The sequence below is a fragment of the Pristiophorus japonicus genome, chromosome 12 (genome assembly GCF_044704955.1).
Source record: "Pristiophorus japonicus isolate sPriJap1 chromosome 12, sPriJap1.hap1, whole genome shotgun sequence".
Classification (NCBI taxonomy): domain Eukaryota; kingdom Metazoa; phylum Chordata; class Chondrichthyes; family Pristiophoridae; genus Pristiophorus; species Pristiophorus japonicus.
In genome coordinates this window covers 33,167,557-33,185,859 of record NC_091988.1, presented here as the reverse complement: position 1 = coordinate 33,185,859, position 18,303 = coordinate 33,167,557, and the positions used below count along the sequence as shown (strand labels likewise).

At 42.3% G+C, this 18,303-nt stretch overlaps 1 protein-coding gene across 1 annotated transcript in view; it reads right to left on the bottom strand.

Annotated features, from left to right (window-relative positions):
* The window catches only part of LOC139277180 (ERC protein 2), a 918,863-nt gene that overhangs the window by 575,306 nt on the left and 325,254 nt on the right, over nucleotides 1-18,303 (bottom strand). Inside the window, exon 6 of the mRNA XM_070895293.1 lies at nucleotides 8,515-8,682. Within this exon, the coding sequence (XP_070751394.1) occupies nucleotides 8,515-8,682 (168 nt within the window). The remainder of the gene's footprint in view (nucleotides 1-8,514; nucleotides 8,683-18,303) is intronic.

Here is an 18,303-nt window from a genome sequence, read left to right as displayed (position 1 = left end):
CCTTCATTGTAGTGAAGGCCATATCACATGTGACCATTTGGTATACTCTATACATTTTGGATTATTTGCAGTATTTTGGATGATCTGGGTCCCCTCTTTAGAATGGATGTCGAACTCCAGAGGCATTTAGAAAATAGGAAAATAATAATCTTTCAAAAAATGAGTTGGAGTAAATTAAGGAACAAAATGTCAAAATAAAGTTAGAATCACAATGAAATTGAAGAACACAAAATGGGAGAAAGCAAAGACAGCAAAAATATTAAAATAATTATAAGTCAAGAAGTTTTAAAAAGATTTATTTTAATAGTATAAAAAATTAAAACAGTCAGAACTCCCAATGTTGGAGTAAATGCATTACTGTAATACATTAGGGTTTGGTTCAGTGTCACAAAACACAAGTTGAAATCTAAATATTGATTAGACCAGGGACCCTGGAATTCTCTGAACTGCCAATGGTTAAAGGCTTAAAATAGGGAAAAGAAAACAATATTTTTTCAGACTTGCAAAAGTCAAAGATAAAGACCTAAAATCCAACCAATAATTAAGCAAAATAAGTTGGAGAAAAGGCGGCAAAACTCACCATGTACTTAACTAATGGCCCGTATTTTGCGACCGTTACGTCTGCGTATGCGCCCTTAAGGGCCCCGCAAGTTCCTGGTTTTCACGCAGGAAGTACAGGAGTACATGCGCTAAAACACGGAACTTGCGATCTGTCAAGAAACTTCTTGACTGATCGTAGCCAACCCTGGGAAATGGACATCTGCGGGTGAAAAGTTAAGCTATTTTCCCAACTACTGCCCAGCGAATGCCCGTGAAATTCCTACCCCTGGTAAAAGCAGGCATAAGGCCTTTTACTAGCATAAGAGTTTAAATGATTATTAATTTTAAATATGTAATTTTAATTTATTTATTTAGTATGTAAATGTGTTTTTTTTGATCCCCATTCATACTTATGGGGATTCCGTACGAAAATGGAATCCCCATAAGTATGACTGGGGATCCCCTTCTTTCATTGGTTTGGTTGGCCCACATGATCCCAGGGGCGCTTGCGAACTGCCTGTGCCCCTGGGATACGTGAGCCTCTATGAACGTCTATGCATGAAGCCCCAGGAGTGCGAGTCTCCGTGGACCCTGAGGCAGAAGGTAGGCACAGATTTTATTTGTGGATTGGAGACAATTCCCCACGGGAAGCCTCCGGCCGCTTATTCAAGCCCACTGAAATCCTCAGATATGAGTGAACATCAAATTCACAAACTTTTATGTCAAGTAAAATTTTTAGACTTACAATTTCAACAATGGCAAATTTCATCAGTACAACTATAAAGACACACGGTCACTGAAAATTCGCCATTGCCTAGAGAAAAATATTTTGGAAGGAAAATCTCAATTCTGAATCTTAAACACTGTGCAAACATGAGCATCACTGAAAATGCAAAGTTGCTTAAAATATTTGCAAAGCATTCTTTAGCTTCTGTTTTGAAACGTATAACACCAGTGTTTTTGCATTGACTCGGTTACCTCTAATGAAGTAGCCCGTGAGATAAATTTGGATATATGTAATACACTGTTTTATATTCATGATAGAGCAGGAAGGAAGTAATTAAACTAAATATGCTCTGCTATGAAATCACAGGAAATAGCATTTAGCTGGAACAACTATCATGCGAAGAACAGATTTATGTCATCAGGAACAAAAGGCCACATTATACACATATGGAGAAGGTCATATAGATACCAGTGAGCCACAGGTGCTCAGAAAAATCAATACGTAACCTAAATTGGAAACAGATAGCTTATGGTTGTGGTTTTTTTAAGCTGCGTCTTCCAGTGTTTATGCTTTCAAAGCAGAATAATTATGCAACATACGGTTATATATTTTCAAATTATTACAAGTACTCATAATCCCTTTATAATGCAGTACATGGACACCAAAGTAATGGGTAATTAATCTAAATTGAATGCTTGTTAAGGCACATATTCATTCCCCATTTTGTTTTTGTGCAGTGGGAACAATTGAGTCAAGGAATGTTTGGCTTGCTACTACAAAGATATTCTCATTAAGGGTCTTATATCATATTTATGTTTGGTCAGTATTACTTTTGCTTTGCAACTAATTAGGGTTTCCATCTGTGTGGTACCCCAGGGATTATATGAGGCAAGTGAAGCAGGAATAAGATAGTTACATTATTTCATCTTATTATTCAATATTAGAGATAAAAATAATACTGAATCACAACTCCACAACAGAACTGCATTTGCCAACGTACTGGACATAGCTAATATGTGTACTGTAGAAATCGTCAAAATTGAACATGATGAGGACATCAAGACTTCAATATTGTGCACATATGAACTAAAACCAAGTAACTGCTACTTCACAAATCCCGAAGGCAGATGTTGCAGACTTCGACTTAAACTGTAAAACAAGGGACAAGTTCTGTAGATTGGCATAAATATGATGAATTGAAAAATACTTTTCAATAATGCAATTAAACCTTGACAAAGTAGCTCCAACAAGTGTTATTTTGAACAATGCATCTATGGGTTCAGTTTCTCAGTCTTTCAGTACATGTTACAGGTCCCTTTTCAAAGTAGTGAAACAAGTTAGAAACACAGACCAAACATCAGAATCTAACTACTCTGGGGGTTGCAGGGGATGCAAAGAGCGAGAGAGAATATTCATCTGCAAGACTCAGGGGATTACTTAGAATCTATAACACAGGAACAGGCCATGTGGCCCAACTGGTCTATGCCATTGTTTGCACCCCACACAAGCCTCCTCCTGCTCCAAGCACCTCTGCCCACCCTGCCCCGATAATCCTCTATTCCTGTCTCCCTTATGTATGCACCAATCCTCCCCTTAATTGTGTCAACATTGGCCCAGAATTTGCAGCTAGTAGTGAAACGCATGGGTTCGCTGCTGGCCCCGAAGTACGCTCCACAAAAGGATCTCGCAATCCGTGTCGAGAACTTCGAGTTTTCCGATCTTGAATTCAAATCAACGGAACTTAGTAGGGATCCCCTTGTGCGAATTGCTGTGGTGTCAACAAGCTGTTTAAACAGCCAATCAAAAGTCAGAATTCTCACACACAGCAAACAAGAAAGTGGGTAAGCCCTTAAAATGCTAACTTTAAAAAAAATGCTAGAGAGCTAAAGAAAGATTGGAGTTCGCACATGGTAAACCTAAAATAAAGATGCATACACTTTAAAAAAAAAAGTTTTGTTTTGAAAAGTTTCTTAAAATTTTTTTTAAAAATTAAAATGGACAAATTTCACAGTGCACAAATTTAAAATTAGTTTTCCAGGCCCTTAACATATGTTTATCAGTCAATATGCTGTTAAAGCCCCAGTCATACCTAATCCCTTTGGGTCTAACTTTTAGTGGGAATTTAACAGCGTAATTACTGCGGAAGAGCTGCCGTTGTCGTCAGTTTCAATCATTTACGAAATTACACTGATTGCTGGCTTTGTGTAGGGGTGGGGGACAGGGTTGGCACAGCGCAGCCCGTTTCAGATCAGTCGTTGACAGTCCGCAACTTGGGGATTTCCGCATGCATATGCACCAAATCCCAAGGTTGTGGTCAGTTTCAAAGGCACACTGAGAGTATGCCGTCATACCGACCGCAAATTCAGGACCATTGTATTATTTGTTTCAACCACTCCATGTAGCAGCGAGTTCCACATTCTCATCACTGTTTACGTAAATAAATTCCTTCTAAATTCTTTATTTGATCAGTTAGTGACTCTCATATTTATGCCCCCTATTCTAGACTCACCCACATGTGGACAGTTTATCCACATCTACCCTACTGCACCCCTTCATAATTTTAAAAGAACTCTATTAGATCTCCTCTTAGTCTTCTCTTTTCCAGAACAAAAAATCCAGCCTGCTCAATCTACCCAGATAATTGTATCCTCTCAATTCTGCCAACATCTTTACAAATTTTTCTGCATTTTCTCAAATGCTTCAATATTGTTTTTTAATAAGGAGATCAGAACTGTATACAGTACTCCAAATGTGGTCTGACCAAGGTTCTATATAATTGTAACATTAGCTCCCCCTGCTCTTGTATTCTATTCCTCTAGAAATCAACTCGAGTACTTTGTTTGCACTCTTTAAGGCCTGATCAGTTATTGTTGCTACTTTTAGCAATTTATGTACCTGTATTCCCATTTCTCTTTGCTCCTCTACCCCATTTAGTTTGTTACCTTCCTCCTACTAAAATGAACCACTTCACTATTTTGAATACTATTTGTTATTCATCCACCCACTCTGCAAACCTGTTCACGTTTTCATGTATTTTGATGCAGCCCTCCACATTATTAGCTCCACCCCCCAATTTGGTATCAATTACAAATTTCAACACCATATCTCCAATTTCTGTATCCAATTCATTTACAACAGTAGTCTCAGCATTGATCCCTATGGGACACCACTTCTCACTTTCTGCAAGTCTGAGTAACTTCCCTCAACTCCGACCCTCTGCTTCCTGCTTTGCAGTCATCCTTCAATCGATTGTGCTACTTGACCCCTGACTCCACACACACTGACCTTTGTCATGAGGCTCTTAGGTGGCACCTCATTGAAGGCCTTCTGAAAGCTCATGTATACCACATCCACCGTATTGTCCTCATCTACCCTTTGTTATTTCTTCAAAGAATTCAATAAGGTTGGTTAAACGTGAACTTCCTTTTAGAAATCCCTGCTGAAAATGTATTATATTCTCTGTCTCTAGATGTTTTGATAACTAATCTTTAAGCGAAGATTCCAGAATCTTTCTTACCATTGTTGTTACGTTGTCTACAATTCCCTGAATTAGTTCTACCACCCTTTTTGAAGTGTGGAATTTGCTGTTTGCCATTCCTTTGGTACTATTCCTTTTTTTGATTGAATCTTTATATATGGTTACTAGTACCCTTGCTATTTCTTTCCTCGTTTCTTCGAGTATCCATGGGTACAATCCATCTGGACCCGAGGCTTTGTCCTCCTTAAGTTCGACTAGTTTGGCTAATATCTCCAATCGTTCTATCTTGACTTTTGCAATATCACTTGACTTTTTCTACTGTTATCATTTCCACTTTGGTGGCCTCTTCAGTAAAAAACTGAGGCCAAGTATCTGTTCAGTAACCTTGTTATTTCAATATCATCCCCTGCGAGTTTATCTTGCTCATCCCTTAGTGGCCCTGTCCTATCTTAATTCGCTTTTTGTTATTTATGCGCTATAGAATATTTTACAGTTTCTTTTTATGTTCTTTGGTATTTTCAGATTTCCTCCGTCTTCCTAATTTTTTTAACCTCTTTCCTAAGCTCATCATATCCCCTTGTGTAGTGCGCACCTTTATTGTCTATGAACTTTGCGTTGACCTTTTCCTTCGAATCTTTAGTCCCTTTAGAAGAGTTCGAAGAAAGAGGGACAGGGCAACCTTCCCAGAAACTATTTTGCGATTGTGAGGAGTTTAAAAATACTTTAAAATCAGAATCTGAATTACACAAGGAAAAGGGCAGTAAAATGTAAGCAATTGTCTGTGTATTGCAATCTGCTCATAGATTCCAGAGCTCTGGCATTTAAATAGGCTATTATAAGCATTAGTTGTTGATTAATGAAGTCAAGGAGAGAATAAGGGAATTGAACTGTAACAATCATGTGCTCATGGGGATTGATGAATGGAAAGATACATAGCTGATTTATGACTGATATTGGACTCAATAGGAGAGACAACTGAGAATAATGATGAGCTGAAGGAAATGCATAAAGAGCATGTTGAGGAAACGCATGTAGAAGGAGAACTAAGATTAGGTCACAGTGACTGGATGAAAGACAGGAAGTTTCAGCACTGGATAGCAGGGAACGTGTTACATAGGAAGAGGGTTTTGAGGAAAAGTGAGTGCAAATTAGTGAAACAAGGGGAAAAGCAAGGAAAAAGGAAGTTGTTGTAGTAAGAAATCCAGTGGAGCAATTAGCAGGCAGTTATTTTAAATTGTAAAAAAAAAATCAAGTTAAAGGACAGTAATTTGTCTAACGGGTTAGGGATGCAAATACTGAGGAGTGCGGTTTACCACACGGAAATTAGTCAGAAATGAAGGGATAGGTTTAGGTTTAGAAACTAAGTGAAAGAGGCTGTTCTCTGGGTTATTACTGAACTTTGTAAGACGCAAAGAGTTAACTAAGACAATTATGAAGGCAAATGATCGGCTAGCAATTTGAAGCTGGTTAAATGGAATTTGATTTATAAATAATGTACTGTTTTGGACTAAACAAAGTTGATACAGGAGAAATGGGTGGCATCCAACTGAGCATCATCAAAGAGAGAGGCTATTATCAGAGTTAGAAAATATGCTTCATTTAAACAAGACAGAGTAGTGTGTAACACTATTTAAAAAAAAGATAAGCAGAGCTTGAAAGATAGTCAAAATAAAATAACGCGAGAGAGTAAATGCAGTCGAGGAAATCAAGCACAAATGGACTAAAGATTCAAAGAAAAAAGTAGGCTACAGTTAAGCATCTAGAATGTTAGACTTAAAAGGTATGTATAGCATAGGAAATTGTGTTGTAGGAATTACAGCTCATCCCAGAAAATGGAATAAATTCAATGTGCAAAGGTACAAAAGCAAATGCTGGTAAGCTGAAATAAAAACAGAAAATGCTGGAAATACTTGGTCAGGCTGCATGTGTGGAGTTGCGTTTCCTCAACATGCTCTTTATGCATTTCCTTCAGCTCACCAGAAGGATGGAAAGATGGGAGAGAAGCAGGGGTGGCTTTATATCCTCAGTGGAACTAGGAAATCGAGGAAAGTAAATTGATATTCCAAGAGAAGACACAAAATGAAATTGTCTGGCTCCAGTCAACAAACAGTCAGGGGGAAGAATTAATAGAAAAAGTATGATTTGATACGTGAGACGAGGGAAATGTAAAAGCAATATTATTGAAATAATGACTGACTTTAAATTAATAAAATCAGAATGAGCAAATGTGGTACAAAATGTTTTTGACCCAGTATGTCAAGGACCACAATAAGCGTAACTATCATCTCAATTTGGTTTGTACTAGTCATCAGAACAGCATCCATAATATAGCAGTGGAACTCTTGGACTAAAGGCTGCATTATGATTAAATATTATTTAGCAATCAGCACGCGTAGGCTCCTGGCTAGGTTGACTTCAGTAATAGGTAAGCTACTCAAAAGTATCCTTGGAGGTCCTATATCAGCAGTTCTGAAACTTTTTTGGTTGAAGGACCCCTTTTCAAATGGACTAATAGTCAAAGATCCCTCATCTAAACTATAATACGTACTATAAAACACTCATATGAAAGTGCTGCATGTAAAGAGTGTTTTATTAATACTTTTAAGAAAGCAGATATTTACTTACAGATAGCAGTGAGATGGGTGTTCCTGCTACTCATGTTAATTCTGGGTCCTCTGCAGAAACAGGTGGCCACTATTAGTTTGAAAACCACTGCCCTATATGACCACTTAGATAGAGGCGGTGTTATCAGGGACACCCAACACGGCTTCCAGAAAAGCAAATTTGATCGAATTTTTTGAAAAGTCACCGGGTTAGTGGAGGAGACTCATCATCATAGGCAGTCCCTCGAATCGAGGATGACTTACTTCCACCTCAAAAAGTTCACAGGTGTTTCAATGATGGACCTAAAATTCCAGGTCCGAACTAAATCTTGAAGGATGGAAGATGCCTGTGCTTGGATTTTTTTAACGTGTGGTGACCGTTGCACACCAGTCACCACACGGGCTTGACAGAGCTAGGTCTTGGTCCTGTAGCAAGGGTTAACCAAGACGACTGGAGACCTGCGCTGCTGCACGAACCTAGTGCACACACACATCGCAGTGTGGGCTGGCCCATGCTGCCCCTGGGCCCTCGCCTCTTCTGGGCCCCGAACTCGCGCCTCTCCTGGATCCCGGTCATGTCCCTCTACTATCTCTCGCCGCTCCTTTGCCCCGATCTCGCCGCTCCTGATGTACCTGCCTACGCTCCAATCACCGACCTGGATCTTGGTGACGTCTCTTTTCACTGCCGTTGCTCTCCTGCTGCAGCACGTGCTGCTCCCTGGAGTGGTACACTGCCACGCTGCTTCTTCCGCTCCCCGGCCATGCTCCGATGGCGGCCCCCGGCCTGCGAGCACCATCAGAACAAGCCGGTGAGCGGAAGGAGCAGCGTGGCAGCCTAGCCCAGCAGTCTGGGGGAGACTACATTGCAGGACTGATGACAGGAATTGCTTCTTCACAGAGTATCCACACATGAAACAGACTTTTGAGTAAAATAATAGACCAGAAACAGCTGCATTTGGGAAACTATAGACTCTACGTTCACAAACTTTGATGGGTTGATGGCGCTCTCTCATTTTTGACATTTTGTTTCTTAGTAATGGGCCTCAAAGGCCCTTGGCATTACTAAATAAATATGTACTACATACAGTTAGAACAAATGTTTTAACCACAACTTTAAAAGTAGAAAAAAAACTTTTATTTCCTATGCTTTTATGTTCAAGGCCTACCTTTTTCTGGAGGACATTGATCTTTCTCTCTTTCACTTCCAGCATATCTTTCATATCACGTATCTCTCCTGCAAGTGTTCCTTTTTCTTCTGTAAGATCTTGGAGCTGTTTTGTCTTTTTGTTAAGGAAACTTTCTTTTTCCTCAAGTCGTAACCTCAATGCATCCACCTGGGGGGAAGAGATAGGCATCATATTCAGACACATATAATCCAGTCTGAAATACTTAAGAGGTCTTGCAAGCAAATTTGCTATTCTGGCAAAAGAAAAAATGGCTACTGTCCATTATACCAAGAATTATATCCTGTATTTATCCAAGCACAAATACAGTTTAAATATCCTCGTATGGAACAATCATATTGCACTGAAGTTCAATTACATAATTACATAGAAATTACAACATGGAGGCAGACTGTTTATCCTCCACACGAGCATTAGTTCTAATCCCAGGTGCTTGCATAGGTTCACCCTCTTATCTCTATTTCCTTCAACCATCTATCTAACCTATTCTTAAAAACTGACATGGTCTCTGTTTCACTGATTAACTCAGATTGTGCTTTCTACAGCCTCGCAGCCCTCTATGGAAAAAGGTCTCTTGAGTTTTCTGCACCAGAGGCAGTCAGTTTCTATCTACACTATCCCATCCTTTCACATTTTAAACACCACTATTAAATCACCCTGTGATTTCCACTGTGAGAATGAAAACAGCCACAATTTTTCCAAGTCTTTTGTCGGATTTGTATTGACACATGCCAGGCAACATCCTAGTGAATCTGTGCTGAACCCTTTTGTCTCAACATCCTTCCTATAGTGTGGATCCCATAACTGCAACAACAACTTTCATTTATATAGCGCCTTTAATGTAGTAAAACATCCCAAAGTGCTTCACAGCAGGTTATCAGACAAAACAAATAAATGTGACACCGGGCCACATAAGAAGAAATTATGGCAGGTGACCAAAAGCTTGGTTAAAGAGGTAAGTTTTCAGGAGTGTCTTAAAGGAGGAAAGAGGGGTAGAAAGGTGGAGAGGTTTAGGAAGGGAGTTCCAGAGCTTAGGGCCCAGGCAGCTGAAGGCACGGCCACCGATGGTTGAGCAGTTATAATCAGGGATGCTCAGGAGGGCAGAATTTGAGGAGCGCAGACACCTCATGGGGTTATGAGGCTGAAATAGATTACAGAGATAGGGAGGGGTGAGGCCATGGAGGGATTTGTAAACAACGCTGAGAATTTTGAAATGTTTAACTGGGAGCTAATGTAGGTCAGTGAGCACAGGGGTGACGGGTAATCGCGACTTGGCGCGAGTAAGGACCCGGGCTGCCGAGTTTAGGATGACCTCAAGTTGGAGTAGTCAAGTCTGGAGGTAACAAAGGCATGGATGAGGGTTTCAGCAGCAGATGAGCTGAGGCAGGGGTGGAGACGGGCAATGTTACGGAGGTGGAAATAGGCGGTTTTAGTTATGCCGTGGATATGTGGCCGGAAACTAATTTCAGGGTCAAATATGACACCTAGGTTGCGAACAGTCTGGTTTGGCCTCAGATCGATGCTAGGAAGAGGGATGGAATCAGTGTCGAGGGAACACAGTCTGTGTGTGCGTGTGTCTTTCTGTGTGCACGTGTGTCGGAAAAGCAGCCTGACAATTTAGAGACCATGGAGGTGTCGAGAGAAGTGGTGGAGAGGTAGAGCTGGGTGTCGTCAGCGTACATGTGCAAACTGACTCTGTGTTTTCGGATGTTGTCGCTAGGGGGCAGCATATAGATGAAAAATAGGAGGGGGCCAAGGATAGGTCCTTGGGGAACACCAGAGATAACGATGCAGGAGTGGGAAGAGAAGCCATTGTAGGAGATTTTCTGGCTACGATTAGATCGATAAGAATGGAACCAGGCGAGTGCAGTCCCACCCAGCTGGACGATGGTGGAGAGGCTTTGGAGGAGGAAGGAGTGGTCAACTGTGTCGAAGGCTGCAGACAGGTCCAGAAGGACAGGAAGGGATAGTTTATCTTTGTCACAGTTACAAAGGGATGTCATTTGTGACTTTGATGAGAGCCGTTTCGGTTCTGTGGTAGGTGCAAAAACCAGATTGAAGTGATTTAAACATCGAGTTCCGGGAAAGATGGGCAAGGATTTGGGAGGCGACAACACGTTCAAGGACTTTGGACAGGAAAGGGAGGTTGGAGATGGGAGCGGTAGCTAGCAAGCAAAGTGGAGTCAAGGGTTGTTTTTTTTTTGAGAGGGGTGATAACTGCAGATCTGAAGGAGAGGGGGATAGTACCCAAGGAGAGAGAACCATTAACAATGTTGGCTAACATGGGAGCCAAAAAAGGAAGCTGGGTGGTCAGCAGTAAAGTGGGAATAGGATCAAGGGAGCAGGGAGTGGGTCTCATGGACAAGATGAGTTTGAAGAGGTCAAGAGGGGAGATCAAAGAGAAACTGGAGAAAGATGTGAGTTTAGCACTAGGACAGGTGGAAGCCTCAGAGGAAGTTTAGCCTGGTGGGCTAGGGGAAGGAAGGGAACTCGCCGAGGCAGATGATCGGATGATCTCAATTTTTGAGACAAAAAAGTACATTTGCTGTTGGAGGTGAGTGTGGTGGAGACAGGGGAAAGGGATTTAAGAAGACGGTTAGCAGTAAAGAATAGTAGGTCGAGTGTTATCTATGCATTCCAGAATGATCCTGGAATAGTGAACAGTTTTTGTAGACGAGTAGAAACCGATAATGCTGTGTGTGTTCAAGCCAGATCTGGCAGTGAATGGCTAAACCAGTTGTCCGCCACATCTGTTCAAGTCTGCACCCCTTGGACAGGGAGCGAAGATGAGGGCTGTACCAGGGGAAACGGCCAGGGTGGGAGAGCGTAATGGTTTTAATAGGGACCGGGGCATCAAAGGTGGTGGTGAGGGTGTGTTTGAGCAGATCGGTGGCTGCAGAAACGTCATTGTGAAAGGAGGGCCAAAGGCTGGACAGTTTGGAGTTGATAAGTGCAGTTGTAAGAGAGTTTGGAGAGAGTTTTTTTCCAGGGGTGGATGCAGAAGGAAGTAGGTTTGGATTGGGGAAGAGGGATGTGGGTCGAGAGTGATACAAGGAAATGGTCAAAGATGGCTTTATCTTTAACAGATACGGTTGGAATAGCAAGGCCACGAGAGATGGCAAGTTCAAGGGGGTGGCCATGAATATGGGTTGAGGAATTCATGTGGAGGGAGGGTTTAAGGGAGGACAGGAAGGTAGTGAACTCAGAGGAGAGAGAGCATGATGATTTGAGATGGAGGTTGAAATCACTGAAGTTGAGAAGTCACTCGGTGCATAGGCTGAGACAGAAGCCCATCTGTGGTCTTAATGGGGTTTTATCTAGATTCACCAGTACTGTTCTATACCGCTGGTCATAAAACCCAGTATTCTATTAGCTTTTTTTAATGGCCATATCGACTTGAAGCGATGCTTTTAATGTTGTGAACCTGAACCACCAAATCCCTTTCCTCTACTCCACATCACCCAGATTTCCCCATTCAAAATATAATTATCCAGGTTCGCTCTGTCTCCCATTTTGAAAATTGGCCCCTCGTCAGTCCTCCAGCACATATTCACTCTCAATACAAGTTATAAGGTTTCCTGAACCATAATTTCTTGGGCTTCCGGTACTTCTTCCCTCAGTTCCAACACTTCGATCTCCTTTTGATTAACCAATTTGTCTAATACTTTCCTTTGATATTTCTTATAACCTATCTCATCTCACTTTTAACTAATTCAGAATTTAGCTCCTCTGCGATATCCTTCTCTTGCGTAAACACTGTGGCAAAGAGCTTATTAAGTATCCGGCCAATTTCTGTTTACCTGTTCTAATTCACTAACTTCCCCTCAGGAGTTCTACTTCACATTGATACATTTGTGGAATACTTTTTAATACTTTTGAGATTCTCTCATCATACTTGCTTTCCCTGACAACTTATTTTGTTATTTTGTCATATTATCTTTATTTTTATCATTTATATCATATTTATAGGCCATATGCCCTTCAACATGATTTTGTTTCTAACCTATCTATTTCTCCCCAGCATCTGGAAGTTTGAAGTACTCACCTTATTTAAAAATATGTAGCGGCCGGAATTTAGGTGAGAACAACAGTAAGTCATCAGTGCTCACCATTATAATGGAGGAAATCTGACAGCAACCTCTGGAATACGCACATGCACAGTTAAATGCGGAAATTCAGAAGTTGCTGTCAGAGATGCCCGGCTCCTCCATAGGATGCGCTGTGGCAGTCTTCGCCGATAGACTCGGCATTGAAATGACTGCAACGGCATTGAACTTCCTGTACTTGCCCACTACTTTCACACTAAAAATGACTGAAAAAGTTAGGGCTGGTGCATTCAGAAGTAAGTGAGTTTTTTAAAAAAGGTATAATAAGTGATAATGACTGCTGAGCAACCTATCTGGGCCCTGAATAATTCATTTTGTAAGTGTAGAGTCTCATTACCTCAGAAGTAAATTAGTGTTGGAGACTTTTATTACATTTTTGAGTTTTTAAAGTCTGTCTCTTATCTGTGGCACCCATAATCCCATCTGTATGTCCCAATCTTTATTTCACTTTCTGTACATCATTTAAATCAAATTTCTATTTCCTCCTTTATACATCTGGTTTGGACTCTGCGTGTCTGGTGAGGATTCTTCAATCTGTTTGGTCGAAGAGCCTCGCTGTTGCTTTCCCTGTTCACACATGCCACAGATCCACTGGAGAGGGTGCCATGCTGAAGCAGACTCCCGATCTCTGCTCCACTGGCACACCCTCAAAAAGTCTGTGGGAAGCTGCCAATGAGGTGAATGACGAGTGCGTTCCTTCGCTGCTGAGAGCAAAATCCAGGCCCTTTATTATGCATCTTTAAAATTGTTTTTAAAAACATTATATTGTCAATCTAGAGTCTTGTGTGCCAATTTCTCTTTCCACTTCACCCCATCTACTTTATTCCTCTTTCTAAGATCCACCCTATTCCAAACTGATGCTTTTGTTTTTGTACTAACTTTTCCCCATTCTATTTGATGCTTAAAATGTTATTGTGCTATGGTCACTAATTCCAAGTTCCACCTGATCCATTTTTTGTTTTCTGATCACTACTTCTAGCCCTGCCCTTATCCTTGTAGGCAAACAAATATACTGTTTGAAGAAGGAATCATGCAGAGTTTTAGAAATTCCATTCATTTTTCTTCTTGTCCCAATTCAAAAGTGGATAATTAAAATCTCCTAGAACAATAATTGTTATTCCTACTTATCTCCCGGAGTGAAATGGCAGAGACTTTAAACAAATATTTTGTTTCAGTCTTCACGGTAGAAGATACTAAAAACATCCCAATAATGGATAGTCAAGGGGTTATAGGGAGGAAGGAACTTAAAACGATCACTGTCACTAATGAAGTAGTACTCGGTAAAATAATGGGTCTAAAGGTGGACAAGTCACTTGGACCTGATGCCTTGCATCCTAGGGTCTTAAAAGAAATGACTGCAGAGATAGTGGATACATTGGTTATATCTACCAAAATTCCATGAATTCGGGGGAGGTCCCAGCGGATTGGAAAACCACAAATGTAACGCCCCCATTTAAAAAAGGCTGACAGAAAGCAGGAAACTATAGACCAGTTAGCCTAACATCTGTCATTGGAAAAATACTGGAGACCATTATTAAGGAAGCAGTAGCAGGACATTTGGAAAAACATAATATAGTCAACCAGAGTTAGCATGGTTTTATGAAAGGGAAATCACGTTTGACAAATTTGCTGGAGTTCTTTGAGGATGTAACGAGCAGGGTGGATAAGGGGCAACCAGTGGATGTGGTGTATTTAGATTTCCAGAAGGCATGCGATAAGGTGCCACATAAAAGGTTACTGCACAAGATAAAAGTTCACGGGGTTGGGAGTAATATATTAGCATGGATAGAGGTTTAGCTAACTAACAGAAAACAGAAAGTCGGGATAAATGGGTCACGTTTCGATTGGCAAACAGTAATTAATGGGGTGCCACAGGTATCGGTGCTGGGGCCTCAACTATTTACAATCTATATTAATGATTTAGATGAAGGGACCAAGTGTAATGTAGCCAAGTTTGCTGATGATACAAAGATGGGTGGGAAAGCAAGTTGTGAGGAGGACACAAAAAATCTGCAAAGGGATATAGACAGGCTAAGTGAGTGGGCAAAAATTTGGCAGATGGAGTATAATGTGGGAAAGTGTGAGGTTATCCACTTTGGCAGAAAAAAATAGAAAAGCAAATTATTTAAATGGAGAAAAATTATAAAATGCTGCAGTACAAAGGGACCTAGGGGTCCCTGTGTATGAAACACAAAAAGTTAGTATGCAGGTACAGCACATAATCAAGAAGGCAAATGAAATGTTGGCCTTTTATTGCAAGGGGGATGGGAGTATAAAAGCAGAGAAGTCCTGCTACAACTATACAGAGTATTGGTGAGGCCACACCTAGAGTACTGCGTACAGTTTTGGTCTCCTTATTTGAGGAGGGATATACTTGCATTGGAGGCAGTTCAGAGAAGGTTCACTCAGTTGATTCCTCAGATGAAGGGGTTGACTTATGAAGAAAGGTTGAGCCTGTACTCATTGGAGCTCAGAAGAATGAGAGGTGATCTTATTGACACATATAAGATAATGAAGGGGCTCGACAAAGTAGATGCAGAGAGAATGTTTCCACTCATGGGGGAATCTAGAACTAGGGGGCATAGTTTTAGAATAAGGGGTCGGCCATTTAAATCTGAGATGAGGAAGAATTTCTTCTCTCAGAGGGTTGTAAATCTGTGGGATTCTCTTCCCCAGAGAGCTGTGGAGGCTGGGTCTTTGAATATATTTAAGGTGGAGATAGACAGATTTTTGAGCGATAAGGTAGTAAAGGGTTATGGGGAGCGGGCAGGGAAGTGAAGCTGAGCCCATGATCAGATCAGCCATGGCTCGAGGGGCCAAATGGCCTACTCCTGTTCCTATTTCTTTTGTTCTGATGTTGTTATCTACACATTTTCTCATCCATTTCCCTCCCACAATTAGGGGGTCTGTATTACAACCCCACTACTGTAACATCTATTTTTACTCTTTGATCTCTAAGCATATTAATTTTGTTTGAAACTCCTTTTTTCTGTACATCATTCCTTTCCACAATTGCACTTCCTTAACCCAAAATCCACCCAAGTAGGTGAGGGAGTATAACTATGTCAGTTCCAATATAACAGGCACAACAGCATTCTAGGACCCAGTGCTCATTATAATCATAACATCTTGGAATGCGCATTAACAATCCTATTAACTACAACTCAGAGTCCAATCCCACTCAACTCATGCCAATACAGGTTGAACCTCCCTTATCCGTAACCACCCCTCATCCTGAACCATTCCCGGCCACCGTGTGGCGCATACGCAGAACTCCGACATGAACAAATTGAACTCCTTCCTCACTGCCGACTCCCGCAATCGCTGGCCTGACCCCACGATCCACCGCCCTCCCACCCCCCAGGATCTCTCTGCCGCACTCCCAGCCAAAGTCAGCCAGCACCGATATCCCCTTGCTCAGTACCTGTACCATCCAATTTAATGTGACCATCCCTCGTCCGGAAAAATCCCTTATGCAGAACAGGCCGTGTCCCAGGGTTCTGGACAAGGGAGGTTCAACCTGTATGTTGATTAACAGGTTGCATATGAAACCCAGTGCCACTCATAGCAAGTTGCACCACCCCACTGCTGCAAGCAATGAATGGATACTGTTATGTATGTAAACCTGTGAATGCCATGTCTAACCACCAGAGGGCTTATCCCCTGGTGTCCCAAGGGATCCCACAATCCCTTGGGAGCACCTGTATATAAGGAGGCCTCACAGGCTGGAGAGGCACTCTGAGATCCGTAATAATGGACTACGGTCACACCTTACTTTGAGCTTGCAGTATCTAGTCTGACTCTTTATTCAAGACATAATAACTGGCTACGAGATACAGATGACGAACCCCACCACAACAATGCAAAAAACTGTGGGCATCCTGGAGAAATTTTCAGAGGGAGATGATTGGGAAACCTTCGTGGAGCGACTCGATCAATACTTCGTGGCCAACGAGCTGGAAGGAGAAGCAAACGCTGCCAAACGAAGGGCGATTCTCCTCACCGTTTGTGGGGCACCAACATATGGCCTCATGAAAAACCTGCTCGCTCCAGCGAAACCCACAGACAAGTCGTACAATGAGTTGTGCACACTGGTCCGGGAGCATCTAAACCCGAAGGAAAGCGTTCTGATGGCGAGGTATCAGTTCTACACGTACAAGCGGTCTGAAGACCAGGAAGTGGTGAGCTGCGTCGCCGAGCTAAGGTGCCTTGCGGGACATTGTGAATTTGAAGGACACTTGGAGCACATGCTCAGGGACTTCTTTGTACTTGGCATTGGCCATGAAGTAATACTTCGCAAACTTTTGACTGTAAAGACCCCAACCTTGAGTAAAGCCATAGCGATAGCCCAGGCGTTTATCGCCACCAGTGACAATACCAAACAAATTTCTCAGCACACTAAGGCTGCTGCAAGTACCGTGAACAAAGTAACATTATTTTTGAATCGAAATGTACAGGGCAGGACTTACACACCCGCAGTTGCACGTTTGCAGATGACTCAGAGTCCGCCTTCAAGGGTGGTGAATACAAGGCCATAAACACCTTTTTGGCGCTGCGGGGGTAATCATTATTTCCATTTATGCTGATTCAAAGGATACGTTTGCAAGGGCTGTGGAACAATGGGACACTGCCAACGTATGTGCAGGCGAGCTGCAAACCCTGCAAACCATCATGTTAGAGGAGGACAGATCCAAGGTGGATCACGACGAACCAAAGCCTCAGACCAAGGAGGCAGAGGTATATGGGGTGCACACATTTACCACAATGTGTCCTCTGATAATGCTGATGGTTGAATTAAATGGACTCCCGGTGTCCATGGAGCTGGACATGGGCGCAAGCCAGTCCATAGTGAGCAAAAAGACTTTCGATAAATTGTGGTGCAGCTAGGCCAGTCCTGACTCCCATTCATACTAAACTGAGAACGTACACAAAGGAACTGATTCCTGTAATTGGCAGTGCTACCGTAAAGGTCTCCTACGATGGAGTGGTGCACGAGTTACCACTCTGGATGGTACCGGGCGATGGCCCCACGCTGCTCGGCAAGAGCTGGCTGGGAAAGATACGCTGGAACTGGGACGATGTCTGAGCGCTTTCGTCCGTCGACGACACCTCATGTGCCCAGGTCCTAAGCAAATTCCCCTCGCTGTTCGAACCAGGCATCGGGAAGTTCCAAGGAGAAAAACTGCAGATCCATTTGTTTCCGGGGGTGTGACCCATCCATCACAAGGCGAGCGCGGTACCTTACATGATGAGAGAGAGGGTAGAGATTGAGCTGGACAGGCTGCAACGAGAGGGCATCATTTCGCCGATCGAATTCAATGAGTGGGCCAGTCCAATTGTTCCAGTCCTCAAGGGAGACAGCACCGTCAGAATCTGTGGTGATTACAAAGTAACTATTAATCATTTCTCGCTGCAGGATCAATACCTGCTACCAAAGGCAGACGACCTATTTGCGACGCTGGTGGGAGAGAAAACGTGCATGAAGCTGGACTTGACCTTGGCCTACATGACGCAGGAGCTGGAGGAATCATCGAAAGGCCTCACCTGCATCAACACGCACAAAGGTCCCTTCATTTACATCAGATGCCCATCTGGGATTCGATCTGCCACGGCGATATTCCAGAGGATCATGGAAAGCTTGCTGAAGTCGGCCCCCCGCACCGTG